Source organism: Thamnophis elegans, chromosome 13 (assembly GCF_009769535.1).
Source record: "Thamnophis elegans isolate rThaEle1 chromosome 13, rThaEle1.pri, whole genome shotgun sequence".
NCBI lineage: Eukaryota > Metazoa > Chordata > Lepidosauria > Squamata > Colubridae > Thamnophis > Thamnophis elegans.
In genome coordinates, this window is record NC_045553.1 from 27,694,057 (window position 1) to 27,721,910 (window position 27,854).

Sequence of the window (27,854 nt, forward strand, 5' to 3'; positions counted from 1 at the left end):
CCTGGGTGCCCCTTTTTTGAACTATTACCATCTGCAGAAACAGAAAGGACAAATCTGCTGAAAAACAGCTTCTATCTCAGAGCAGTAACTATATTGAATTCTACTGTGTAGTGCGTTATTAATGCAATATCAGGGGTTTTCAATTCAATTGTATAGATTGTGAGAGATGTGTGTTTCCGTTTTATTTTTATAGTTATAATGTATGCTGAAGATGGCATTTAGTTTCATTGTACGAGGTGCAACAACAATCAAGAAAACTAAATTAAACTAACCTGGCTAACAAGAACATTGCTAAAGGTTAGATGAATGGATTTAGAATTTCATTCTTCCTTACAAGTATGTCTTGTCCATAAGGAAGAAAATAAAGCTTATTTAGTACAATATTAAATGCAGTCGTTGAGGGAGGAGGCTACCTGATCACAAGGCCTGGAAATCCACCTAAAATCCACCTAAAAATTAAAGCATCTTATTGTCTCAACAACGTTGACTTTCACTACTGATAAGAGAATCTCTAGAGAGTATTTGTGTATGTTCCAGCAAACTCTGGAATGCCTTGAGCAATTTCAACTAAACTTGACATACAGATGACTTACTCTCTGGAAAAAAATTCTGTAGGGGTAAGACACCTGTAACTCTCCTCAGGGTGTGTGTTCTCTTAAGATACAGCCTGTTGTGCCATAAAATGGCTTCTACTGTACTGCCATAAAATGCCGAAATGGGAGTTCATGTGTGTGTGTGCGGGAAACCGGAAGATGAGCTGCCCGGTGTGAATGCGTGCACCGAGCGGCTGCTCTCCCGGTGTGCACATGTACACAAAGAACAGCTGGCCGGTGCACATGCACACACTGGGAACGAGAAGAGAAGCTGCACGGTGTCTCATGCGCACACCAGAAAGATGATCTTCCGGTTTCCAGTACAGGCATATGCACTGGCCACTTGGCCTTCCGGTTTCTGGCACACATACACATGCAAAGCCTAGTTGGCCACATGATGTGCATGCTGGAAACTGGAAGATCATCTTCCCAGTGCATGCATGCGCAACCGGGCGGCCTGTCTTCCAGTTTCCCGCGCACACGCGCATGAACTCCCATTTCGGCACTCTGGCTCTTAGAAAACCTGATTCCCATTTGCCTTCCAAGTGTGCCCGAGGCCTTCTTCGTGAACCTGTCAAGCATGTCTGGCGCTCCCGTGCACATGAAGACCAGCCGGCTGGCATGCCAGAACCCAGAAGAGCAAAGGCTTGCGTGCCCTGAGAAATGGCTCTGCGTGCCACTTCCGGCACGTGTGTCATAGGTTGCCATCATGGGACTCCAGCAACAGCCTCATGTCTCCTAGAGATCCACTCCCTCCTGGGGCCACAGATCTCTGTATTTTAATGGAATTTCAGCAAGCTTATTCAACTTCCTTTAATGAGTGTTTTTATTTTCCCCACCTTCAACAACTGGGAACAGATTTCAGTGAGGTACTGTCGAGAAACATTTCATAAACCAGATGTGGGTTCCTAAGACGATGAAGTTTGTATATTTCATAAAACAATCACATCGATGCTGTTTTCAACTATGGACACTTTTTTTTCAAGTAAAAAAAAAAGGCTCTGTTATCCAGAAATAAGAAAGTAACAGTGTACTTGTTACCATCCCACTGCTACTCTTGTTTTTCCCAATCCACCCCCCCCAAAGGATCACATTTGAAATGACGCTCAGACCATAGAATGCTACACAGGTGCACGCTCACACACATGGACACCCGTACATAGACCAGTTGCTGCTCACACACATACACACACAAAGGAAGTCCTGACTGTGCAATGCGCCTCTCCAATTTCCAACCACAGTGAAGCTCGACGTCCTGCCAGGCTTTCTGTAGTCCACCGTTTTGCAAGGAGGGGAATTTTACATCTTAACAGACGGGGCTGCCACCATTTTGGAGACTGAGCTTTCGCTCTCCGTGGTCCTGATTGAGAATTTAGAATAGGGGTCCATCCTTGGCAACTTTTAAGGCTTGTGGACTTCAACGCCCAGAATTCCCCAGCCCAGCATGGGTCTTAAATGTTCACAGGTCTTCAAAGCTGCCAAGGTTGGACACCCGTGATTTAAAATGAGGACCTGTTTGAACCAAGCAACAATTGGGAACTGGTAATGCATATTTTCCCCCTCCAATTCTCGTTTTACTTCTCTGCTGTGTTTTTTAAGACTGTAGAGGCAAGGGCTGCCTCATTACTGATCCATCTATCTTCTGTTTAAGATATTGGGTGTGGGGGAAAGAGAAAACAGTCAAGGTCTCTGCTGCTGGGCAGGAGAGGCTGAGGCTGCCTTTCCCCTGTGCTTTGCGTGGCTCAAGAACATGGCACACAGCAGTGAACTGGTAGCCCACAAGGGTCAGGGAAGCAAGCCAGCATCCTGACCCAGGAAAATCCTAACCGCAGACTTACAGCCAAATGAGAGAACCAACCCATCCAACATTTACTGAACACACAAGTTGCTTGCGACTTTCCCATTTAACGTACTGGCACAAAGTCTTCACTGCATTCTCCTGCTTTTCTGTCTGCCCCCCTGTCCCGAAGTCAAAGTGCATTTGCTTTCAAAGTTAAGAGTTTTAAAATAAGTTTGGCTGAGAGCGCTCCCCCCCCCCCCAGCCTTGTCAAGCCACGTTTGACCTAGTTTTCCCCCATCCCACAGTCCTCCAGAGAGGGAAATTCCGCCTCTCGGGTTCCAAGACTGCAACTAGGGACTCAGGAAAAGCCTCTCCGAAGGCGAGAGAGGGAGAGAGAGAGAGAGGGGAACCCTGAGTGGAGGGAGGGGATGAGGGGTCTGAGATTCACAGTCAGCAGCTTATAAGCCTCCGGGGATCTTCTGTGACGGGAGGCCTTCTTCGATCCAGAGGGGAGGGGAGGAGCCGTTGTGCAGAGTTCGCCGGTGGATCCTCCGCAGGCGGAGCAGGTAGAGCAGGATGGAGAGCAGCACAATGAAGAAGCAGGCGAAGAATAAATAATGGTTGTAAACGAAGGCGAAGCTGCGCCAGTGGGGGTGGTTACCCCGGAAGTTCTCCTGCTGGATGTCTCTGTGGGGGGAGGAGGAGAGGGGATGAAAGAGATCATTCTACTCCAGACCAGGTTATTTGAGGTCTCTTACTGGTCACATCTACCCGACCCACCAGAGCGGGGAGGCAGGGAATGTTGTGGGTCCCATCCCCGAGGGAGATACACCTGGTGGGAGCCAGAAGAAGGGCCTTCTCTGTGGTGGCTCCCTCTCTCTGGAACATCATTCCCCCCAAAGATTAGGACGGTCCCCACTCTGACACTCTTCCAGAAGGCGCTGAAGACCTGGTTCTGCCAGTGGGTCTGGGAAACACGGAGCAGGATGAAGCCCATTAAATGGTTCATATGATGTGTTGTCACTGGGACAGGGTGTTATTATATTAATTTATTAGATGATTCTTTCTTTTATTTGATTTATTGTTTTTATATGAGGTTTTATATTCTTGTAAGCTGCCTTGAGTCGCCATGTGCAAATAGGCAGTAATATAAATTCCCTAAGACAGATAGATGATAGAAATAAGTGATAGATAGATAGGTAGGTAGGTAGGTAGGTAGGTAGGTAGGTAGGTAGGTAGGTAGGTAGGTAGATAACACCCCAACAACACAACCTAGTATTCTGACGCATTCCTACAGATTTCTCAACAGTTTTGCCAATCTGGGCAAAAGTGATACTGCTGGAAAGTCGTAAAGAACATTTTTGGGAGGCGAACCTTTCACTGTCTGTTTCAGAGATTGCTGTGATCCCAAAGGCGCCTGGTGATGAACATCAAGTGTAAATCATCCGTAATAAATAAAGATGACAAATATAACAACAACATGAAACAGAGCATTCAACGAAAAAGCAGACTCTAGTTCAGGGCTGTCCAATCTTAGCAGCTTTAAGACTTGTGGACTTCCCCAGCATGGCTGGCTGGGGGATTCTGGGAGTTGAAGTTCACAGGTCTTAAAGCTGCCAAGGTTGGACACCTCTGCCTTAGTAATGTTACCAACGTTCTTTTTGAAAAGATCCATTTTAACCAGTTGCTGGAATGCTTTCGGGATAGGAGCTAACCCGGCCTTCCACAGCAACGTCGCAGCAGGAAACGAGCCATCACCTCAAAAATTCTATTTCTGGGTTCTGGTCTCCCTCAGCACAGAAAACCAGGGGGACACTTTTCTGGGACATACACACCGGGCAGACTGATGACAATGTGAGAAGTTGGCCCTGAAGGTACCTGGGGTGAGGTAGGGTTTCAGGTCATTCAGGTCTTATTGGTTAAAGCCAACACATTGAATTATACCCAGAATCTCATTGGAAGGCAATTTTCATTTGGGAAAAAATTACCCTGCACAAACATCTATAAGATGGGGAGGCTGGCACCCCAGGGCCTGATGAAGCCCAGAAGATCATTGGCTGCCCTCTCCACTCTTTGGAAGAGCTTTATATAGCTCCTGCTGCCTTAAGAAAGTTCAAAACATTCTCAAAGATCCATCTCATTATGGGCACCCTTTTTTTTGAACTATTACCATCTGGCAGACAGTACAGGACAATAAAAACAAGGACAGATAGGCTGAAAAACAGCTTCTATCCCAGAGCAGTAACTATATTGAATTCTATGGTGTAGTGCAATATTAATGCAATATCAGGGGTTTTCAAGTCATTTGTACCGAATGTGTGTTTTTGTTTCATTTTTTTATGAATAATGTACGCTGAAGATGGCATTTTAGTTGTACGAGGTACAATGACAATAAAAGAAAATAAATTGCAGTGTCTAGGGCAAGAGGAGTAAGTGAGGAGGAAAAAAAGTGTACCCAAAAAGTAAGAAAACGCCAGTTCCAGATATCAATCATCATCATAAATCCTCTGTTCCAAATTATCCTTCCAGGCGCCTGGCAGAAAAAGGATGGGCCATCCCTGTCTTAGAACTTACAGAGGAAGTTTCTACCCCAAGCGGGTAAGTGTTCCTGGGACACCAACAGCTTTGAAAACTGATTCCTGCTTTCCTATTTGCATGGCCAGCAATCCCACAAGGACAGCAGCAAGAATGGAAAGAACAGAAGAGAATATTTGTAGCTCAGGGTTGAACTGGGGCGTCCTTGGTGCAGGATGAGCTTGGTAATGAAATGTCTGCAAGAAGAAAAGCAAGCGCAGGGAACACTAACACTTTGCTAACACTAGCAAAAATTGTGTCAGGCAAACCGCCTTAAGAAAGCCTTTGAATTTCACAAGTAATGTGCTAATGCCTCAAAAGGTGTACCTGTCAGATCCGTGAATCTGCCATTTTTCAGGGGAAGTGGGGGGGGGGGTAGCTTTCATTTATACTTTATTCCTTTCTCCCCATATATCCTGTATCCTTTCTTTTATTGATCTCTAACCTTTAGCCTGGCACCTTAGCGGCCTGGCATTTTCTCACCTCTTGGGGAATGTAAGGGGAGGGAGGGCCATGTGGATATCACTTTCTCAGAGCGGCTGGAACAATAATATCTTCACACCTGTGGATTGGCTGAATCCACATTGGACTGTTGAGAGGGGTTTCTAATTCCTTTTATTCTAACTGTATTGCCTGAGGAGCCTCAGAGCCTGCTTTGGTTACATCCTGCTATCACTCCTGTTCAATAAAAGGTTCCTTTTGAAATGACACGACAGTTTTTACTTTCTTGGATAAGGAGGGGAGGCAGAACCTTACAGTACCTCAAAGGTAAAAATCGGGTTCGATAAAGGATGGCCCCCAACGTCCACTGCACCTCTTTATCGTATACTTGAAGGGCTGTTTTTAAGCTGTTGTAGTTCACAGGAAAACTGAAGCCATTGTGAAATACCTCGTACATCCAGGCTGACTTAAAGCACTGATACCTGTAAGGATAAACATAAAGGCATCCAAATGGGGTTGTTATTTAGACAGGAACAGAGCTAAATGGCACAATCCAAAAGAAGAATGAGCTAAATTCCACGGGCCTTAAGCACTTAATTGCACATTCAAGATCCCGCTGTTGTTAACGAGGATTTGCGCACACATGCTCTGGATTCGGCCCAAAATAATTAAGATGCCTCCTTAGAAGGGCTAATGAAGCTGTGCGATGACAAAGAGAAAGCCCTTCTCTGGGGGAGGAGGGGGGGGCTTGTACATTAATGAAAAGGAATGAAAGGTGTGGGGTGAAAACTTCTCATGCAATTTGTTGCAAACAATGGGCCCTGTGGAGTTGGCTTTCAGGGAGGGGAACTTTTCAGCAGAGTTACGGTAACCCAAGCAATTTTTCTGAATTATTTCAGTAACCATAAACTACATTTATGATTTTTGGTAATTAATAATAGCCAACTTAGTTTGTGGATAGAGAGGATATGTGCATGTATCATCAAAACACCACTGTCTTCCAGAGATGGAAGATAATTCACTTCCTATTCATCCATCACTTATTTTCTATATATAGTGGGAAAGAAAGCCACCTTTGGTCACCTGGTGACCAAAAAGAGGCACAGTTATACCAAAAGGATTATACCAAAAGGAAAAATACATATATATTCTGTATGCCACCCCTCCCTCCTTTCTCTCTCAAACTTCCTTCACTTTATGATACACTTATATTGTCTAAAAACCTTGCATAAAGCAAAAAAATATTTTTTTTTAAAGCAAGAGACTTGGTGCTTTGGGAAAAAGATGTCTTGGTGTTTCTAGATTTGGTTGCAAATTATGCTGGCACAATTTGTACAATAGTGACTTCTTTTTAGATAAAGCAAAATCTTGGGTGAAAACAATTAACCACATAATATTGAATTGTGTAAATCAACTTCATGATACATACATATATACATACATACATACATACATACATACATACATACATACGAAGGAAAAAGGAAGGAATAGGATCCATCGATTAACATGCCTGATGTAAAACCGACAAAGCTAATTACAAGTGGGAGGCGAGTGAATTGGCGTATCACACGCTCAATATTCAAATTCATTAATGGCGTATAAAGGCAGATCTCTCTTTAATGGTAGTTTTTACACTCTGACGATGTTAGCAGAGGCTAACGAAAGTTAAGTGAGCAATATATTTTAGGTTCCAGAGATTGCAATGTCTCATATACCGTATTTATCGGCGTATAACACGCACCGGCGTATAACACGCACCCCCCATTTTAACACAAAAATTTGAGTAAAATTTTTTTTCATTAAAAATAAATGACTTGGAAGCTCGGAACTTAATGTTGGATTAAAATTTATAACATTAGAACATGAATTATAACATTAACTCCTCTTAAAAGGCAAATATGAAATGAAAAAACACCTCTTTGAGCAAAAGAACTTAATCAGAATCACTGCTTTTTGGAAAACCAAAAACCTCTTCCTCATCTTCACTCTCTCCCTCTTTTTTCCCTTCCTTCCCCCTTCCTCTTGCCTATCAACTTCATCCTCTTTGTCTTTCTGCTCTTTCCCTCTCTTCCCCTTTTCTTCCTACCTCCTTCCTTCTCCCTCCCTTCTTCTTTTTCTTCCTTTCTTCTTCCATCTTCCTCCTTCTCCTTCCATTCTTTCTCCTTCCATCCATCTTTTCTCCTTCCATCTTCTCCCCCCCTCCCTTCTTCTTTTCCTCCCCCCTCCCTCCTTCCTTCCTCTCCTTCCCTTTCTCACACACAGGAAGGGGAGGGGGGCTATCTAGTCGCTTTCACAGCATAATTTCTTTATCTAACTTTTAAAAAACAGTGTGCAAATCAAACGAGATTTTCGTAACCTGCGAAGCACCAAGTTATATTATGTTGTTACAAATTCGCAGCTACTCCATTCTTTCTGATAGGGAACTACATTTCCCAAGATGCCTCAGGTCCTCAAAGCGCTGAACGCAGCTTTGCAATTGACTCCAGCGAGGCCTGGCAGCCGCCGGCTGGGGTGGTTGTCAGGGCGATGCGGAGCGGACGCGCCGTTTGTTACTGCTTCCAGCAATCAAGACGGACAAGGGAAGCGACTGAAACGGACGCTGGCCTCGCTCTCCTGCTGCGGCTTCTGTTTCAGTAGGGAAGAAAACTTCCTTTCGCTTCCCGAATTTGACTGGGTCCCGGGGCTTCTGCCGGGCGGCAGAAGCCCGGGAAGCGAAAGGAAGTTTTCTTCCCTATTGAAACAGAAGCCGCAGCAGGAGAGCAGGGCTGCTGCCGGCCGTTTCACCTTGCGCAGCGAATTTGACTGGGTCCCGGGCTTCTGCCACCCGGAGTATCGGCGTATAACACGCAGGCAGGGTTTAAGCTTGCAATTTTAGTTTTAAAACTGCGTGTTATACGCCGATAAATACGGTATATGTTTTCTGAGGTTTTCGCGGGTGTTAGTATGTAGGTCTCTAGTTGTTCGGGTTTTCTCCCGCGTAGAATTGGAGATGTCTTGGCGACGTTTCGACGAAGTCACATTCGTCATCTTCAGGCTGCTGCTGACTACTTCAGGTTTGGTGTTTCCACTACTCCTGGAAACACCAAACCTGAAGTAGTCAGCAGCAGCCTGAAGATGACGAATATGACTTCGTCGAAACGTCGCCAAGACATCTCCAATTCTACGCGGGAGAAAACCCGAACAACTAGAGACCTACATATATATATGCATGCATACACACACACACACACTTTGATTTTTATATATACATACATACACACTGTACATACATGTTGGTGTTGCATTTGTGCGGATAAATAAATAAGGGAGACTAGTATAGATCTATTTCAAGCTATTTAGCTCTCATCAGCTAGCCATACCCTTACTGGGATTTGAACCTGGGCTGTTTTTACATGTTAGGCAGTTGTATTACTCACTAAACCACAAGCTCTCCTCCCTTATCAGCTGAGCCAAGGAAATCAGTAGGTATTATGTCAAAGCACCTGGTATGCCCAAATATGGGAGGGAGCATACTGCTTCCCTTTGGCCCTTCAGCTCCACCCTAGGAGACTTCCAGGCAGGAAACCATTTTTGTGTTGCATTTGTGCTGATAAATAAATAAAAGGTGGAGCTGAAAGGCCAAAGGGAAGCAGTATGCTCCCTCCCATATTTGGGCATACCAGGTGCTTTGACAAACACATACATACATACATACATACATACATACATACATACATACATACATACATATATTGTCTTCCTTGAAAGAATAACTTAAGGAATTCAGTTTGGGATCTCTCTCTGGCAAGGAGACCACATGTAGGCACAGAAGAATGTGGATACTTACTTCACTCGATGGAGATCTGCATGGGAGGCATACAGGCCATGGTCAAATCTTTCCCGCAGAACAGACCACTTTGTGGCACAATATTCCTGAGGGGGGAAAAATTATGGAAATAAATAAACACACCCTATTTATATAAATAATGTCCCAGAAGTAATAATACAGTCACTCAAATTTGATGAGTATGAGTAGTTTATTTATATGCCGCCCTTTTCTCTGGGGGGACTCAGGGCGGCTCACAATTCGGAAGGAAGGGAGGACGAACAGATTAAACACATAAGACAGTACATCATTAAAAGCACAACATTCATACAATTCGGGTGGGTTGCGGTCTTTAACCCCAGGCCTGACGGGATAGCCAGGTTTTAAGGGCTATGCGGAAGGTCTGGAGGGTGGTGAGGGTACGAATCTCCATGGGGAGATCGTTCCATAGGGTCGGAGCTGCCACCGAGAAGGCTCTCCTCCGCGTGGTTGCCAGTCGACATTGACCGGCAGATGGAACTCGGAGGAGGCCTAATCTATGGGATCTAATTGGTCGAGTGGAGGTAATTGGCAGTAGGCGGTCTCTCAAGTACCCAGATCCACTACCATGAAGGGCTTTGTAGGTGACAAGTAGCACCTTGAAGCGTACCCGGAGATCGACAGGTAGCCAGTGCAGCTCGCGGAGGATAGGTGTTATGTGGGTGAAACGAGGTGCACCCACGATCGCTCGCGCGGCCGCATTCTGGACTAGCTGAAGTCGCCGAATACTCTTCAAGGGCAGCCCCATGTAGAGCACATTGCAGTACTCCAGCCTAGAGGTCACAAGGGCATGAGTGACTGTTGTGAGAGCCTCCCGGTTCAGGTAGGGGCGCAACTGGTGCACCAGGCGAACCTGGGCAAATGCCCCCCTGGTCACAGCTGACAAATGGTGTTCAAAAGTCAGCTGTGGGTCCAGGAGGACTCCCAAGTTGCGGACCCTGTCTGAGGGGCGTAGTATTTGACCCCCCAGCCTGAGAGATGGAACACGATCAGTTACCATTCAGTTATTCTGATTATCTATCTATCTATCTATCTATCTATCTATCTATCTATCTATCATCTATCTATACATCCATATATAAACACATCCATATATATACATATGGATGTGTTTGTGTGTGTATGTTCCAGCATAACTCTGGAACTCCTCAAACAATTTCTACCAAACCTGATGACTCAAGTCTCTGGAAAAAAATAGTGTGGGAGTAAGACAACTCTAATACCCCTCGGGGTGTGTGTTCTGTTAAGATATAGCCTGTTGTGCCTTCAAATGTACTGTACAGCACAATGGAGTTGCCATGGTAATGGCTTTATAGTACTCCACAAGGGGGGTCCCTCTGCTTAAGTGGTAAAATCCAACATTAGCAATGATGTTTGGTCCAGACATTTTTCCCCTATAAATAAATACCTGGGCAATGCCGGGTTATCAACTAGTTATTATTTTCTACATATACTTGTTATCTTAATAATTTATTTTCTGATTTATTGACAAATTTTGGCTGCCCTGTTATTTCTGGTATACCATATATAATGAAGATCATTTTAGAATCAACATTACCCTATGAGAGATTTATTATCTAAAATTATGACATTACAGAATGTGTTAATTTAGGGGCTTTATTGTATGGTGTGCTTATTATATGCGATCTCCAGCCTGAGCCGGATAAAATCAAGTTAGATTTCCTAATGCCTCTGAAGTTACTCCTAATTTCTCAGCCAAACCTTGAAGTGGGATATGTCTGGGCCTTACATTTGCAGCTTTGAGGAACTGAGCAGCGTTGTAGTCTCCTCCCATCCTTAAGACGTCCTCAGTACAGTAATAGAACTCCGAAAACCCATAGAATTCGCTGTTCTCGAAATGGATGGGCGGCTGATAAATGCCATTCAGGGAAGTTTGCGTTTCGTTGGTCCTGTTCATGAAAGGCTGAATGACATCGCGACATAAGTGGAAATCTCCTGTCCCTCGAAGGTACAGAGTCTGGCCGTTCTGCTGGACTTCGTCCTCAGCGTCTAAGGGCAGGCAAGGGTCCAAGTAGGGAGTCTCGGAGGTCAGACCGATCTGTTTACCAAGAAGCCTGCAAGCAGAATGGATCAAAGGACACCAAAGGACAATCAATGAAACAGCCAAAGGGAGCTAGGTCTCAATTAGAAATATGGAGCCTCATTTTTCTGCCCTGACAAAAGTATTCCTTTGTGAGGGGGGGGGGGATTAGGAGAGCATAACCGTCTAGACCAAATCACTGCAGTTCAGTTATAGGGTCAGGCATCAACAACCAGAGCCACGTGTGCAGAATTCCAGTTAACTACTTTATTATGTTCTGCTTATAATACAGGAATCTCCTCCGAGTGGCAGCCTCCTCTTGGGACGCAAGCAAGACTCCCAGGAACTTGGATGGTGGCAGTGGTAAGTGCAGTGACTCAGGTTCTATACTGGACTCCTCCTCCCTGCCAGGTTGGGTTCTTCCCGCCATCAATTATATTTGGGAAAGCACCAAGCCATGGATTACTTCTTGTTTGAACAAGCCGTGCTGATCTTAACTCAGTCATAACTCTAAGCCAGAGTGATGTGAAAAGAGACTAGTAGCTACTGTCCTCCAAACCAAGGAACCCACCTGATGACACCATCTACTATCAATTCCTTCTTCTGGCTGGTTCCCCCACTCCCCCAACTGAACTAGGGCCTTTCATATAAAAAGCTTCCCAGCCCCCAATTTAGTTCTTACGTTCTGGCATCTAGCAAAGAGTTTTTTATCTTCATTTTCCTGGTGATTTACTTAATTAGAATGAAGATGACCATGCTATTTTTGATGCAGTTTTTTTTACACTTCTCTGTTGCAATGTCATTGTCATTTGATGAAAGATTTGAAATTCTGAAAAGCCAAGAATCTAGTTGATAGAAATGTGGCCTAGAAACAGCTTGAAAAACAAACACATCTGGACCTCTCCTGTAAACACTGAATTATTTTCTCATATACGATCTGGGATTGGCAATTGCAGGAAACCAGCTGTGTTAAATCAATTGTGTAAACAGACTTTTCCCTTCTGCAGTTGACGTGACAACTAATTGTATTAACTCACGTAGCCTCAAGTCACTATTAGTCACCCCTAGCTTATACTGCATTTTAAGACTGGCAATCTAACATTCTTCTTTTTTTTTTTTTTGACATGCGCCTGTTTCAGAGATTTTATGCTAAGCGTGTCATGAAAGTTACAATTTGGAAGCAACTTCATTACAGTGCTGCACCTGTTTCTCAATACTGTGTTGGTGAATATGTTGTCTGCGTATCTCTGTCGAGCAGCATTACCGCCAAAGCCCAGAAAAGTTGCCACGTAGACGCGATACACATGTTCATTCTGGTGAGCGTCACACCCCAAGTTAAATTCCGCCAGTAGGTTCTTGGCCACCTCCTCCTGCCGGCCACCAAAGAAAGAGATTGAGAGGCAGAGTTCATCTCTGCTGTTTTCATTCCCCAGGTTTTGATTAGTCAAGAACACTTCCAGCTCTGTGGGTTTCAAAACCTTCTTGGCAACAGCTGTTTACAGTAAACACCTGAGCAATAACCCAAGGATGGATAAGGATGGCCTTGAGATGTTCTCGGGTACAAGTTTCCAACAGCTCCAGCCATCATAGCTTAATACAAAGGGATACATCTGGAAAGACACTGGTTTCCTGGCCCTGCACAATGGAAACAACACCAATGTCCAAATATTTGTCAACTACAGGGACAGCTAGACATATGCCCATATAGACTACGCTAGCAAATATTACACTTTCCTTCCTCTACAGCAGTGGTTCTCAACCTAAGGGTCGGGACCCCTTGGGGGTCAAATGACCCTTTCACAGGGGTCGCCTAAGACCATCGGAAAACACATGTATTTTTGAAAAAATACAGAAAATATAAAATAATTTTATGATTGGGGGTCACCACAACATGAAGAACTGTATTAAAGGGTTGCGGCATTAGGAAGGTTGAGACCCACTGCTCTACAGTAATTTTCAATAAATTTTCAAAAGTGGTTTGCCATTGCCTAGGATGGAGAGAGAGGGACTTGCCCGAGATTACTCAGCTGGCTTCATACCTAAAGCGGGATTAGAACTCCCTGTCTCCTGGTCATTGGACCAAAGTCTCCCAGCTGGCTTAATGCCTAAGGCAAGACTAGAACTCATAGTCTCCTAGTTGGCTGAAACCTTAATCGCAATTGAAATATTATTGGTGCACTTATCCTGGCACCAAGAAAAGCTTTATTTTTGATCCTAAAAATAAGCAGAGGTTTTCACAAGCCATACATTTTGATCAAATCTAAAAAACAAGCAGTATTTATATTTGTGGATTTCTCTTGTCACAGATCAGGTATATTCTACAGAGATACAATCCCTAAAGCCCTATGTAGCTGTAATACTTAACTGTGGTTTTGTTTCTAAACACAAATTAGTTTTTTTTTACTACAAAAACCATAGTTAAAAATGAATCCACTGTTGATAGTGATTAAATGTTTGACTGATCATGTTCAAAGGATGTTTTCTGAGAGCAGGACTTTTCTGAGCCCCTATATTCAGGTTTTCTTATATATCTGAGTTTTTAGCTAGAGTCAAATAAGCACACCAAGCTTACTGCTATTTACAATAAAGATTCATATCTGTGTTCAATTTCAAAAAGCCCCCAGTGGTGCAGAAGGCACAAGTAATGTAGAAAAGGAAGCCTGGAGCAACAAAAATCTGCTGTACTAAAAAAGGAAAATTCTGGATTTTATTTTTCCACTTGTAAAAAAAGCTACTCAGAACAGCAAAAAATAAATATGTGAACTCCCACTCTGTACTGTACTCTTGCTATTTCATCATGATTCATTCAATGAGGCACAACAGTTGGAGTTACACATCCAACTAAGCCAACATCTAACAAACCTTGTTATGGCTAAGCATGATGATTGAATCCAATGTTTCCTTTTCATCTCAAAAGGCTGTAGGTCAGGATTTTCCTTGTACTGAGTGCTACACTCAGGTATACCATACAAATAACGGTTCCTATTAAAATTTTCCTGACAATTACTACCATATTTTTGGGAGTATAAGATGCACCTTAGTTTTGGGAGAAAAAAATAAGAAAAAAAATATTCTGCCTCTGCCTACCAGCATCCATGGTATTCATCTGGCTAGCATCCTGTCAGTGTGTGAAAGAATTGAGGGTTGTTTGGAAACAAACAGTATTTGCTGACAGCAAGGAGCCAGGGTTGGCTTATTCTGTACTAAAGCTGCATGCTGTGCTGATACTTGAAACTAAAACTGAAACTTCTCTGCTGAACTACCATGTTGGAAAACCTGCTTTTGGTATTGTATATTTACTTAATGTGTTATATTATATATAAAGAGAAGTTATTGAATCCTGCTGAATCAGATACTTGTGTGTGCTTTCTGAATGTGATTGCTGCTGCAAACTCTGACACGTCCTTGCAGCAAATAGCAAACAGCCAGGTCAACTTCAGCACATCATTGCAGCCTGATTCAGCATGAGCAGCTGATTGGTGGGTGGATCGGCTCCCCGGAATACCCCAATCAGCTGTTCTAAGCCGCAGGGATTGTCATAGACCATCACATCCTCTGTGCCTTGCATTTTGGGCTACATTTGGTGTATAAGATGCACCCAAATTTTCACCCTCTTTTAGTGGGGGGAGAAAGTGTGTCTTATACTCCAAAAAATACGGACATTTAGAATGATTTTAAAAAGGCATTCCGCAATACGTCAACCATGAAGAAATCGCATCAAATAGTAACCGCAAGCTATGTTAACAGTGCATAATTTTCTTTATGTACAGTATGAAAAAAAAGGTAATTTCAACAGCAAAATTTATCCACATAAGCTGCGTATCGTAAGCAAACACATTTCTAGCACACTGACAGATGAAATGGAAAATAACGTTTTATGGATTGCTTAGCTGACAGGACACAGAAGTTCAGCTCCTTCTCTTCATGCGGGGTGAAACTGCTCACAGACCGTGGGGGGCACAAGGACTCACACCGTGCAAAAGAAAATGAATCAATGGATATGGGTTAAAATGCAGGAAAACAAAAGAAGGAAAGTTGTACAGATAATAACCTGCTGTGAAGAGGCAAAGCTTACAGTTTTAGGGACTTCATAGGCTATTTGGGTTGAAACACCACCCATGTCAAGTATACCCACGGTCCTCTTCCGGACAACTTCCTCTTTGCTTTCGCTGCCAGGAACATGCACTTCCACTACGTCCTCGTCCTCTAGAAGACAAGACGGGGAAGAGGCGCTGCTGAAAACGGGGCATCATTTCCCTTTATGCATTGACTGTACAGGTTTTTTTTGACTTATGACCTCAACCGAGACCCGGATTTCTGTTGCTAAAGGACACATTGGCTAACTCAGGGAAGCCTCCTGAATGTCCCTGAAGCCTCTGGAGGGCCTCGGGGGGGGGGGGAGAGTCTGTTTTCGCCCTCCCCAGCTCCTATAAAGCCTCTGCATGTGCACTGGGGGGAGTTGCGTGTTGCATTATGGGTGCAGCACGCCCATGCATGCCCCCCCTGCGCTCCCCCCTTATGGCACATGAGCCAAAAAAAGTTCGCCATCACTGCCATAGAGTCTTCTCTTGGGGCACTGTCCCACCCCCGGAAGCTCCTATCAAAATTGTGGTGCCGACCGGTGACAGAGCCGCAGCAGAGGGAGGAAAGAGTCACATGCGGCTCCAGAGCCGCAGTTTGCTGACCCCTGGGCTAAGTGAATGACCACCTTTCTTGCCAGTTGTTAAGTGAATCCCTGCAGTGGTTAAGTTTGTAAACATGGTTGTTAAGTGAATCTGAATTCCCCGTTGACATTGCTGGTCAGAAGGTCGCCAAACGGGGAATCACTTGACCATAAGGATGCAGTAAGGGTGGAAAACAGTCAGTTGTCATTCTTTTCCAGGGTTGTAACTTCAAATGATCACTAAGCAAACTGTTGTAAGTCAAATACTTGTAATTCTTTTGATTCTTAATTTGTTTGCTAGCCAGAGTCACCTGTTGCACACAGATTAAATAAACCAACAAATAAACTCTTTTCAATGTTAGTACATAAAATTGTCTGCTACAATGTCTTGCCCACAAACGACTTCTTCAGCTTCAACTACAATAATATACGGGAAACAATAGATACAAATTCAAGGTAAACTGCTTCAAACTTGATTGCAGAAAATACAACTTTGCTAACAGAGTGATCAACACCTGGAATGCTCTACCCGACTCCATTGTTACATCCTCAAACTCCCGTAACTTTAACCTGAAACTGTCTACTGTGGACCTCACCCCACTCCTAAGAGGTCCGTAAAGGGGGCGTGCATAATCGCACCAGTGTGCCTACCATCCCTGTCTTACTGTCCCCATTTATCTGCATTTATTTCCTTTGTTCATATTTATGTTCATACCTATACTTGTTATCTTGTACATGTTTGACAAACAAACAAACAAATAAAATAAATAAATAAATCTAAAACTCTTGCTGGGCCTAGCAACAGTCAAGAACACCAAAAAACACTCCAGAAGATAGGCTTAAGGTACAGAAGAAGCTTGACAAACTTGAACATTGGGCACTATCTAATAAAATGAAATGCACAGGTACAGTGTAGGTGGTACCTTGCTCAATAGTAGTAACTGTGAAAAGGATCTTGGAGTCCTAGTGGACTACCATTTAAATATGAGCCAGGCATGTGCAGCAGCTGCCAAAAAAGCCAACACAGTTCTAGGCTGCATAAACAGAGGAATAGAATCAAGATCCCGTGAAGTGCTAATACCACTTTATAATGCTTTGGTAAGGCCACACTTGGAATACTGCATTCAGTTTTGGTCGCCACAATGTAAAAAAGATTTGGAGACTCTAGAAAGAGTGCAGAGAAGAGCAACAAAGATGATTAGGGGACTGGAGACTAAAACATATGAAGAACGGTTGCAGGAACTGAGTATGTTTAGTTTAATGAAAAGGACTAGGGAAGACATGATAGCAGTGTTCCAATATCTCAGGGGTTGCCACAAAGAAGAGGGAGTCAAACTATTCTCCAAGGCATCTGAGGGTAAAACAAGAACCAATGGGTGAAAACTAATCAAGGAGAGAAGCAACCTAGAACTGAGGAGAAATTTCCTGACAGTTAGAACAATGAATCAGTGGAACAACGTTGCTTCCAGAAGTTGTGAATGCCCCAACATTGCAAGTCTTTAAGAAAACGTTGGATAGCCATTTGTCTGAAACGGTATAGGGTTTCCTGCCTAGGCAGGGGGTTGGACTAGAAGACCTCCAAGGTCCCTTCCAACTCTGCTATTGTATTATTATCTTGTATTGTATAAGAAAGCAACAGGATCTTGAGAATGTCAGCCTAATATTCAGAGGCCAGAATGAATATAACTTGCCTGAGAAGAGTCTTTCCTAGTGCAGAAAGTCTTAAAGGGATGTGATGTTGGGACAATGCAAATAAACTTTATGAGTGGTGCACGAGAATGTGCTGTCAATATAATAAAGAAGCTAAACTGTAGTGAGAAAAATTAAGATCTGAGATTTGTTTATGTTAATTATAACAATATTTTTAATAATGTAATAATATTCTTAGTAATATTAAGAAAAATACTTCCCAAATGCCAAATGAATAGTCTTACATGAATGACATAGTGCTGGGAAAGTTGCAGAAAAAAGCACAAATTAAATAAAAAGCTATCAGAGCAATCCAAAATCCATAGGAGGCCATACCTCTACTTGCAACGAACAAAATTATATAGAAGAGAATGACGATTTTTGAGTTCTCAGAATTCTTCTGATATTGTAACCCCATTGTGCCTAGAGGCGATATTATGGTTATTTCAGATTGATTTGGAACTGATTTGAGAGACAGTCACTAAGAAAAATGTTTTCTGTACAAGTCTTCTTGATTTTTGTTCTTTAATAAAGCAGATTCGGAGAATTGTTATGGAAACACTGTTAACCAAGTACTGAGGCTGAGCAATTTCCATTTGTAAGAATAAAGCCAGAGGAGGAAGGAAACTGTGCACTAATGATGATACTTTAGCAATTCTTGGAATTAATTAATATTAAGGCCCTTACCTTCATCCATATGTTCAAATTTTCCAAGGACAAAGTTGATGCCGATCCATGCATATACGCCTGGATAAAACGTAAAAAGTACGTTTGTAAATATTATAATATCACTGGGCCGGGGAGCGGGGGGGCGACGACTTGTAAAAAAGAACAGCTTAACAAAACTAAAACAGTAGCAAAACAGATATATCAAATATATATATATATATATATAAAATTCAAACTGCTTTCTTGAAAACTCATATACACACAGAAATACACACATACATATATGCAATTGAAAATACTTCAGCATTCTGTAAAATTGAAGAAGAGAATGCTCTTTAGCTCATTAAGACCCTAATGTCCCACAATTTAATAAATTGGTTCCTAGTGATATCTCTCTCTCTCTCACTCACACACACACACAAACATACACCAAATATTTACGGAGGCAAAGTGTTTGCATGTTGAACTGTATTGTTGATAGTTATCCTGAATAAGTGAAGTTTCAGCTCATGTGAAAACTTTTGCACATAATAGTTACATTTGTAAAAGTTCCTTCCTTGCATATGTTTATTTTGTGTCTTATGTGGCCTTAAATATTAGGATAGTTAACAGTATCTGCTTCTCTTGCACATTTTGTTAAAATATATGACAGGTTCAGGCTGATGTAACAGGCCGCACAGGGCATCTTAATAAATATATATTGGTACTCTATTCTTTGTCAGGGATGCAGTGGTTCAGTAACTAAGACGCTGAGCTTGTCAATCAGAAAGGTTGGCAGTTAAAAAACCCTAGTGCCACGTAATGGAGTGAGCTCCCATAACTTGTCCCAGCTTCTGCCAACCTAGCAATTCGAAAGCATGTAAAAATGCAAGTAGAAAAATAGAAACCATCTTTGGTGGGAAGATAACAGCGTTCCGTGAGCCTTCGGTATTTAATCATGCTGGCCACATGATCACGGAGACATCTTTGGACAGCGCTGGCTCTTCGGCTTTGAAACGGAGATGAGCACTGCCCCCTAGAGTCAGGAACGACTAACACTTTTGGACCTTGGACTGGACAGTTTCACTCTAGCTAGCTCAGTGATCACAAAACACAGGCCTCTCCTAAATTACTTCTGATCTTGCAAAAACTAAAAAGTCAGTACTTTTTAGAGACAGCCCTTCCAAATGTTGCTACCACATGTTGCCACCACCACTGGGCATGACTAGTCCAGGGAAGAGAGGGACCAGGTGAGACAGGATAGCAGCATTCCAATACTTGAGGGGCTGTCATAGACAGGAGGGGGTCAAACTATTTTCCAAAGCACCCGAAGGCCAGACAAGGAATAATGGATGGAAACTGATCAGGAAGAGATTCAACCTGGAAATAAGGAGAAATTTTCTGACAGTGAGAACAATCAACCAATGGAACAGAAGTTGCCTTCAGAAGTTGTGGGAGCTTCATCCCTGGAAGCTGTCAGAAATGGAGTAGGGTCTCCTGCTTGGGTGTTGGGGGGTTAGGCTAAATGACCTACAAGGTCCCTTCCAACTCTGTTATTTTAAACTAAGATACTCTCAATAATGAAGCTTTTCCCCCCAGTTTTTCAGGACTGTGCCTTCTCACTGGTTACATATTCCATCACACTCCTGACTAAAATTCCAATTTTTCTTTGTTTCAGCCTGTATTCTTACCTTCTTGCTTTCCTGAAATCACTTCAGCATGAGAATCCGAAAACAGAAAATCAAAATGCACTGGGATATCAGTAAGAAGATCTTCCAGTATCGCCTTTTGTTGGCTGCAAGATTTGAAATGGATTAAATTGTAAATTAGGATCTATTTCTGTGGGCAAATCTTTCTATTAAAGATTAGTAAGAATGAAAGATATCCAGGTTACCTCTCTGGCAGGATTCGCATCCCTGCAGTACAGAGAATATACAGAGGGGTTTCTTTGTGCTTTGCACGGGGTATGTGTTCAGCAGCAAAGTTCAGAAGTGGAAAAATATAGTCACTAACTTTCTCAGGAGAGGTAGCAAATTCTGAAATGCCTAGAGAGCAAGAGAGATAAATACACAAACATACATCTATCAGAATTCCAAAAAACACCCCCAACGAAAAAAAACTCCGAGGCTTGAGTTTCCTCAAAGTTCCATTATTAGAGATTTCTTATTGGCACATCTGGGAAAACCCGAATCGGAAAATTTCCAGGTTTTTCCCACCCAGTTGAAAGTTCAAGACCCTGCCCCAACACCCCACAAGTCTATCACATGTTCCAATCCTTCATTGCCACAAAGAAAGATTCCTCCCATCCACATCTGTCCAGGTGCAGGGACAAAAGCAACCTTGACTTTCTGAGAAAGAATGTTATTATGGCTACACATCACCTATACTCTGTATAAGTCCCCCCTCCCATTTTCCCACAGTAGAAAGTGTGGCAGGCCTGAAATCCAAAAAGTAAAAGATGGCTTCCAGGTCTGACAACATCAGCATGAGAAAGTAGAACGCACTTTTTAATAAAAGTATTTTTCTCACTTAACACCCAAGGTGGGAATTCAGTCAAATGCAAAATACTGCAACTTTTAAAAAGTCACGCCTTTCAAAAATACAGTATGGGTGTAACAAATGCAGGGTATTATCTTAAAACAGGGGTGTCAAACTCAATTTCATTGAGGGCTACATCAGGGTTGTATTTGGCCTTGAAGAGGCGGGGGCATGGCCATGGTGGGCATGGCTGGGGGTGGCCATGGTGGGTGGGACATGGGAATCCAGATCCGGTCCCCAGGCCTTGCCTGTCTTAAAATTACATTCTGTATAGCAATCTCAACTACTTTAAATAAGATATTGGGAAAAATTGTACTGAACAAAACTTGGCCTTTAATAGTAATATACAAATCTTAATAATAAAAAATAAAATGAAATGAAACCTGTTTGCTTCTTTGGTTTTTTTTTTAAGCATTAAGAATCTTAAGAAGCAAATGAAAAACAGGGTGACAAATGTGGGAAGATCGGGGTCTTGCAGATACCAAATAAAAAGGCAGAATCCGCTGCATTTTAAGAAGCAAATATTGCCAAATCTTTGGCATGACAGAGTTTCTTGATAGGCAAAGAAGCAGCTGAGGAATAGGTATGACTTCCCCTAGTACCTGGCTTAATTTTCATAACCACTGGTTTTCTGTTTTTGTCCCGCATTTGTTTGATGTCAAGTAAATCATGGGGATTGCCATTGTGCCTTGGCCACCAATAAACGAAAATGCGAGACCCACTGCTTCCACAATCCACCATGATGCCGTAATTCAGCTTTGGGTTGCTGGTGTCTGTGGCTTCGGTGTCTGTAACTCGGGCAAGGTACCTGGGAGAGAGAGAATGGAAGAACTGCTCAGAAGCAAGTCTCACTGAACCCAGGAAGGCTGCAGAGGAAACAAGGAGAGGACAAAGCCCTAATGTCAATCACGCTGAACTTGATTGCTGTGGAAACACACATATGTAAGAACAATTATACGATGACGTTTCACTTGCTTGATTTGGAGGTTCAACGCTTCAGCTGGGTCTTTCACTGAGTGACATTGGACTAGCCACCAACACTCAGCCCAGCCTACTACTTCAGCGGACTGCTATTGTAGAGATTAAATGAGAGGCAGCCCAGATTTGAACCAATTTAAGTTTATACAGAAATGGAGGGGGTATTAACACACAATGAATAAGTTTAATGTAAGGTGATCTGTCTCATTTTGTTAGGTATACAGCTTTGGATTTGTTTTTAATCCACCAGAGAAAGATTACCTGTGCAGCTTTTTGTCCCGGGAGCTGTATTTTAAAACAGAGTAATATAATATGAAAAATGCAGCAGCAAGGAGTCCAGTGACAATAATTTGTCGTAATGTGGTATTCAGTATCCGTGGACACCCAACGGGGGAAATACTGAAGTGCCAGGAAGCAGGAAAAAGGCAAGAGAAACTGATCCTGGAATGAAGAAAAACAAGACATCTGTGTTTAAAATTCTGTGCTGGCACCCCACAGATACAACTGTTGGAAGCCACATGGTGAAATATATCGCTCTTCATTTAAAAAAAATGAATAATTTTCAGAAAAAAAGTATTTTTTCTGCCAAGTATTCAGTCCAAAATTTAGAAACCTTTCTTTATAAACATGGGTATATTCTTATCTGACATGTTTTATAGCCCTGACCTTCCATAACAACACAATGTACAAGGTTATGTATTCAGAAAATTTATGAAAACCCAAAGATCAAATATTTATTCATGGTTGAATAAATGAATAAGCGTAAGCTAAATCCTTTTTTGAAATATATGCATTCACTAAAATCAGGAAACAATGCTCTTATAATGAACAATTATAAACAAGACTATACAGAGTTATAAGGTTATAAGCAAGACTAGCAAGCAAGAACTTTGGGAAGAGAGGAATGATTGCTGAATGAAATAGCCAGATTGAGAATGGTTGGAGGTGGCAAACAGATTAACATGGAACATTCTGAAACATTTTTCATGTAGTTTTAAATAGTTCAGCTCTTCCAGTGTGAACATCTGAAATATTGTTGTTGGAACAGCATGTTTTCTAAAAGGGAACTATGAATCAAGAAATGTAAATATTGGCTGGAAGAACTAAAATGTCTAATTCAGAGGTATCAAACTCAATTTCATTGAGGGCTGGGCGGGTGTGGCCGACTAGGTGGGTATGGCCAACTGGGTGGACGTGACCAGCTTGACGCTACTCCCCAAACTGCTGGCATGTTTCCTTTTCACATTGGGTAGATTGGGCTGAAGCTACGTGGGCCCGACAGCAATAGCACTTAAGACTTACGTAGCGCTACGCAGTGCTTCACAGCCATCTCCAAATGGTTTACAGAGTCAGCCTCTTGCCCCCAACAATTTGGGTCCTCATTTTACCAACCGTGGAAGAATGGAAGGCTAAGTGAGTCTCGAGCCTGGTGAGATTTGAAATGCCGAATTGCAGTCAGCTGGCAGTCAGTAGAAGTAGTCTACAGTACTGTGCCACTGTGGCTCATCTTTCCTCTTTGCACTGGGTAGTCCAGGCTGAAGCTAGGCTGTCTGATTTTTTGTCTTCGCATCGGGTAGACCAGGACAGCCCTGCGGGTCGGATGTGACCACATTGCGGGCTGCATCCAGCCCACAGGCCTTGAGTTTGACACCTCTGGTCTAATTTATTTGCACTGTCATGTTTTACTGTAATAAAATTTTACAAAACTAGCAAAAGTGACCTAGATGACCCGATATGCTAAGTCTTAACTCATGGCTTATAAACTAGAATAAAAGTCCACACATTTGGCTAAAGCCAAACAAGCCAGTTGGCTAACTAATGGTGGCTTATTGAAATACAAAGTTTCAAGCTTCAATTTTGCAACAAGGAGGCAACTGGACTGACTTACAGGGCAATTTAAGGATTACTGAACTAATTTAGAATAGAACATTTGACAAATCCAATATTTTGTGTGTCTAAATGAATTGCACTGTTCCAAGCCAATCAGGGATAGTCCAGAACTCAAAGAAAAAAGTCATGAGCATTTTGAGACAGATGACCAAAACTGGTGCCTCTAGATGTATCTGGCAATATGATATACAGCATATCACGAAAGTGAGTACACTCCCTCACATTTTAGCTGTGTACTCACTTTTGTTGCCAACAGTTTAAACATTAATGGCTGTGTGTTGCATTATTTTGAGGGGACAGAACATTTACACTGTTATACAAGCTGTATGCTCACTATTTTACATTGTAGCTGAGTGTCACTTCTTCAGTGTTGTCACATTAAAAGATATACTTAAATATTTACAAAATGTGAGGTGGTGTACTTACGTCTGCGACAAAAAAAATAGGGTATGCTCTTTTTATTGGGACCTAATGAGAAGCCAAAAAGGAAGGGAGAAATAATTGCATAGCTGAAGGTACTGTTGCTAAGTGACAGCTGTCTTGTTGTGTTCATGCTGGAGAGCTCCCTGATTGCCCTGATCTGCTCATCCTTAGCCACTCTTGATAAAATAGGCGTTGTTTTACATAAAAGGACTGGTAGAAGCAGGAAAGATATCTTCTGAAACAAGTGCCTAGCACACATAATTCAATTTAATCATTCTTTCTTTCTTAAAGCTATTTTTGTATTGTTCATTTGTCAGCCACAAAAACCATCAGACGATTAACAAACATTGGCATCTCAAATTTTACAGTTTTTTGGAGGGGAAACATTAAATTTCTTGCTACTGAAACTTAAAAATCAAAAACATTTCGACAGTTATTTGATCCCACTAAGTTTTGTCATTCTGTCAAGATTTGGATACTCACCTACCCATTTCTGATCAGGATAACTAGGCCACAGAAAAAGCTAGCTTTTTATGGTCAGCCCAGATTCATAAGGCACAAGATTCATCCCCGGAACCAACAGAACAAGTGGGAGCTGAAAAATATTAATTAAAAGGTAGCATTTTCATTCAAGCTAAAACAGATGAAATGCCATGAAACCAAATTAATGTATGTTAGCCAACATATCCTCCAGGAAGTTCAAAATGATATGCATGGGGTTATGCTTCTTTTATTCCCTCTGCCCCCAAGAAGTAAGACTGAGAGATAATATATCTAACTCAAGGCATGTTACATCTATTCTCCAATTACTCTATACACTTTTAGCATACAGCAATCATTGTGTTTTTTCATTCTATCTGAAAAAGGAAATGATGATCAGCATTTTGCTGAATACCACTTTGTACAGATATTAAGCTTATTTTTTTAAAAAAAAAATTGTCTTCCCAACACAGACACCCAGAATTTTAGAAACAAACAAACAACCTTCTTAGTATTGACTTTATAAGCTCTAAAACATAGCAGAAAGATCAGGAGATCTTGTTCCTGGCCATATTTAAGAAATATATGTCTTTTTTGTTGTTTTCAGACTGACATATATATTTTTGAAGCAATTAATAGAACTAAGCCCTTCACAAAATAATTCATGACCTGTAATTTCCAGTTATAAAAAGATATTTATAATTGCTGCAGTAAAACTTCAATTGGTTTTAGGATGTGCTTTTAAACGTGCAATAGGACATTTAAAAAGTTATACAACAGCCTGCTTACCTTTAAAACACAGTAATCTTTGGGCAGGAGACACCAAATGTTTAATGCAAGCTGCATTCCTTAATAGTTCCATGGAAGAAACACTGGAATAAGTCATCTCATTTGGAAACTAAATAGGGAATATAGAACATACATGTAATAAAAATTTAGACATTTTCTCAATAGAAACTGTACATAACTCTGAACAGCTGCCGTGATTAAAAATGTCCATTTAGTGACTGTTCAAAGTTACAACAGCACTGAAAAAAATGACTTATGACCATTATTCTTACTTATGTCCATTGCAGCCTCTTCACAGTCACGATTGACATTCAGATGTTTGACATTTGACTCATTTATGTTGTTTGCAATGTTCAGGAGTCCGTTTGTATCCTTCTGACAAGCAAAGTCGATGGGGAAACCAGATTCATTTAACAGCTATGTTACTAATTTTCCATTTTAAATTGTGTTTTCACCAGATTTTAGTAATAATTTGATATTATTGGTAACGGCTTGATATTTGTTACACTGGTATGTGACATGACCATTTTTCATGACCGTTGCAGCATCACGTATTAAACTTCAGACATGTGGCAACTGACTAATATTTATGACGGTTGCCGTGTCCGGGAGTCACATGATCCCCTTTTGTGACCTTCCGACAAGCAAAGTCCACAAGGATGCCAGATTTACTATGTTACTAATTTAACAACCACAGTGATTCGCTGAAGAAAGGTGGCAAGGAAAATTGTTAAAATAGTGCAAATCTCACTGAACAAATTTCTTAATTAACGCTTAATAAATTTAGCGCTCAAATTGTAGCCGTAAGTCTAAAGACTACCTTTATTTATGGTCTAAGGTCAAACATGATGAAAGAAGATAAAGGTAGGAAAGGGGGGGAAACAAAATTAAAATCTTTCTCAATGACATTTAGCTTTCTGGTCAGAAGAACATACACTGTGCTGTTAGAATAGAATAGAATAGAGATGGGATAGGATAGGACAGGACAGAATTAGAATATGAATAGGATAAGGATAGGAATAGGATTAGTGGTAGGGGTAGGAATAAGATAAGGATAGGACAGGATTGGGATAGGAATAGGATTATGGATAGGAACAGGGGTAAGAATAGGAATAGGATAAGATAGGAATAAGGGTAGGGATAGGATAGGACTAGGCGTAGGAATAGGAATAGGGGTAGGAATAGGATTAGGAATAGTGATAGGAATAGGAATAAGATAAAGATAGCATTAGGGATAGAGATAGGAAAGGATAGGAATGGGATAGAACAGAATAGAACAACAGTTGGAAGGGACCTTGAAGGTCTTCTAGTCCAACCCCCTGCATAGGCAGGAAACTACACCATTTCACTCTAGTCTGAGATGGGTGACTTTCAAATCCACCCTTTCCCCAATTTTTTTTTGGGGGGGGGGGATTCTGAGAATGGAAGTCCCTCCATCTCCAGGTAGTCAAGGTTGAAAACAAAGAACTAAATCAACCCGGGAATTATGGGAATTGTAGTCTGCGCTGGCCTGGAAGGCAGGTCAACCTTGTTTCCCGAGGATGGATTCAATCCCCAGCAACCACAAAGCCCATGGGGCTTACCCTGATTTCTCTGTGTCGGCAGAGGCGTCCGAGCGCCTCAGCGACAGGCCCGGTCTCCTAGGCAACGGCAAAACCGGGGCGACCCATAGGTCGCGACCCCCTCCCCGCCCCCTCCTCCTTTACCAGAGCGCCCAGGCTGGCCCTGGAACCCCAGACGGAGAACCGAAAAGCGGCCAGGCTCGCAAGCGTCCTTGCCCCGGCTCGTTCCTCACCTCCCTCGCCGCCTCCGCGGTCTCGCCGGTTGCCAGGCACATCCCGACACCTCAGCCATCCCTTCACTTCCGGGTCCCGGCCGGGTGTGCGTGCGCCGGAAGTGACGAACGGACGAACCGCCAACGCGGCGAGGAAAGGGAGGGGGCTGAGGAGCGCTTTCTCCCTCCCTCCTTCTCTCTCCTTCGCTCCCCACGAGGGAGTCCGTAGAGCTGCGAAAATGGAGAGACGCGCCCACGCTTCCCTTGTGAGTCAGCTGAAGCCCAAACGCAGAGCTCCGTTCGCACGAACCAACTTTGGCTGTCTTAACTTTGTAGTACTGAGCCAAAGCAGCCGGAGCTGTAATGTCAGCTGCCGGGTAAAATAATATATGCATACTTTTTAAATTATTTTTTGTATTTTATTTATTTAGTTAATTAGTTAACTAACATGCTTTGCATACTTTTGTATTTATTTATTTATTTATTTATTTATTTATTTATGTTCATGTAGCGTATATTGGAGGTGGACATCCTTTAAACAGTAAGAGAGTTGGAAGGGACCTTGGAGGGCATCTAGTCCAACCCCCTGCTCACGCAGGACACTTGTACTAGGGATTCGAACCGCCGAACTGCTGACCTTTCTGATCGACAAGTTCAGTTTCTTAGCCACTGAGTCACCTTTGAGAGCTTGTAAGCAACGAAATTA

At 42.3% G+C, this 27,854-nt stretch overlaps 1 protein-coding gene across 2 annotated transcripts; it reads right to left on the bottom strand.

Annotated features, from left to right (window-relative positions):
• Positions 1-2,185: 2,185 nt before the first annotated feature.
• ENTPD4 (ectonucleoside triphosphate diphosphohydrolase 4) lies at positions 2,186-27,257 on the bottom strand. Of its 2 annotated transcripts, none has more exons than XM_032229488.1 (14): positions 27,170-27,257; positions 25,375-25,483; positions 24,589-24,700; positions 22,054-22,233; positions 21,417-21,622; positions 20,171-20,321; positions 19,968-20,071; positions 18,316-18,375; positions 15,352-15,482; positions 12,480-12,646; positions 10,986-11,310; positions 9,218-9,303; positions 5,709-5,870; positions 2,186-3,060 (listed from the first exon to the last, which is right to left on the bottom strand). In XM_032229488.1, exons 3-14 carry the CDS (start codon positions 24,594-24,596, stop codon positions 2,832-2,834), a joined length of 1,809 nt encoding a protein of 602 aa, XP_032085379.1. In that variant the 5' UTR covers positions 24,597-24,700; positions 25,375-25,483; positions 27,170-27,257; the 3' UTR covers positions 2,186-2,831. The 2 variants fall into 2 exon arrangements, with proteins under 2 accessions (XP_032085379.1, XP_032085378.1); XM_032229487.1 differs by having other exon boundaries at positions 15,328-15,482.
• Between the last annotated feature and the right edge of the window lie 597 nt (positions 27,258-27,854).

What these genes read in the sequence shown, in the direction of transcription:
- ENTPD4 (XM_032229487.1), bottom strand. An exon ending in AGTTCCTCAAAGCTGCAAAT is followed by an intron (nt 9,304 to 10,985) that starts GTAAGGCCCAGA and finishes TTCCCCCCTCAG; the next exon opens with GAATATTGTGCCACAAAGTG. An exon ending in GCAGATCTCCATCGAGTGAA is followed by an intron (nt 5,871 to 9,217) that starts GTAAGTATCCAC and finishes TTATCCTTACAG; the next exon opens with GTATCAGTGCTTTAAGTCAG.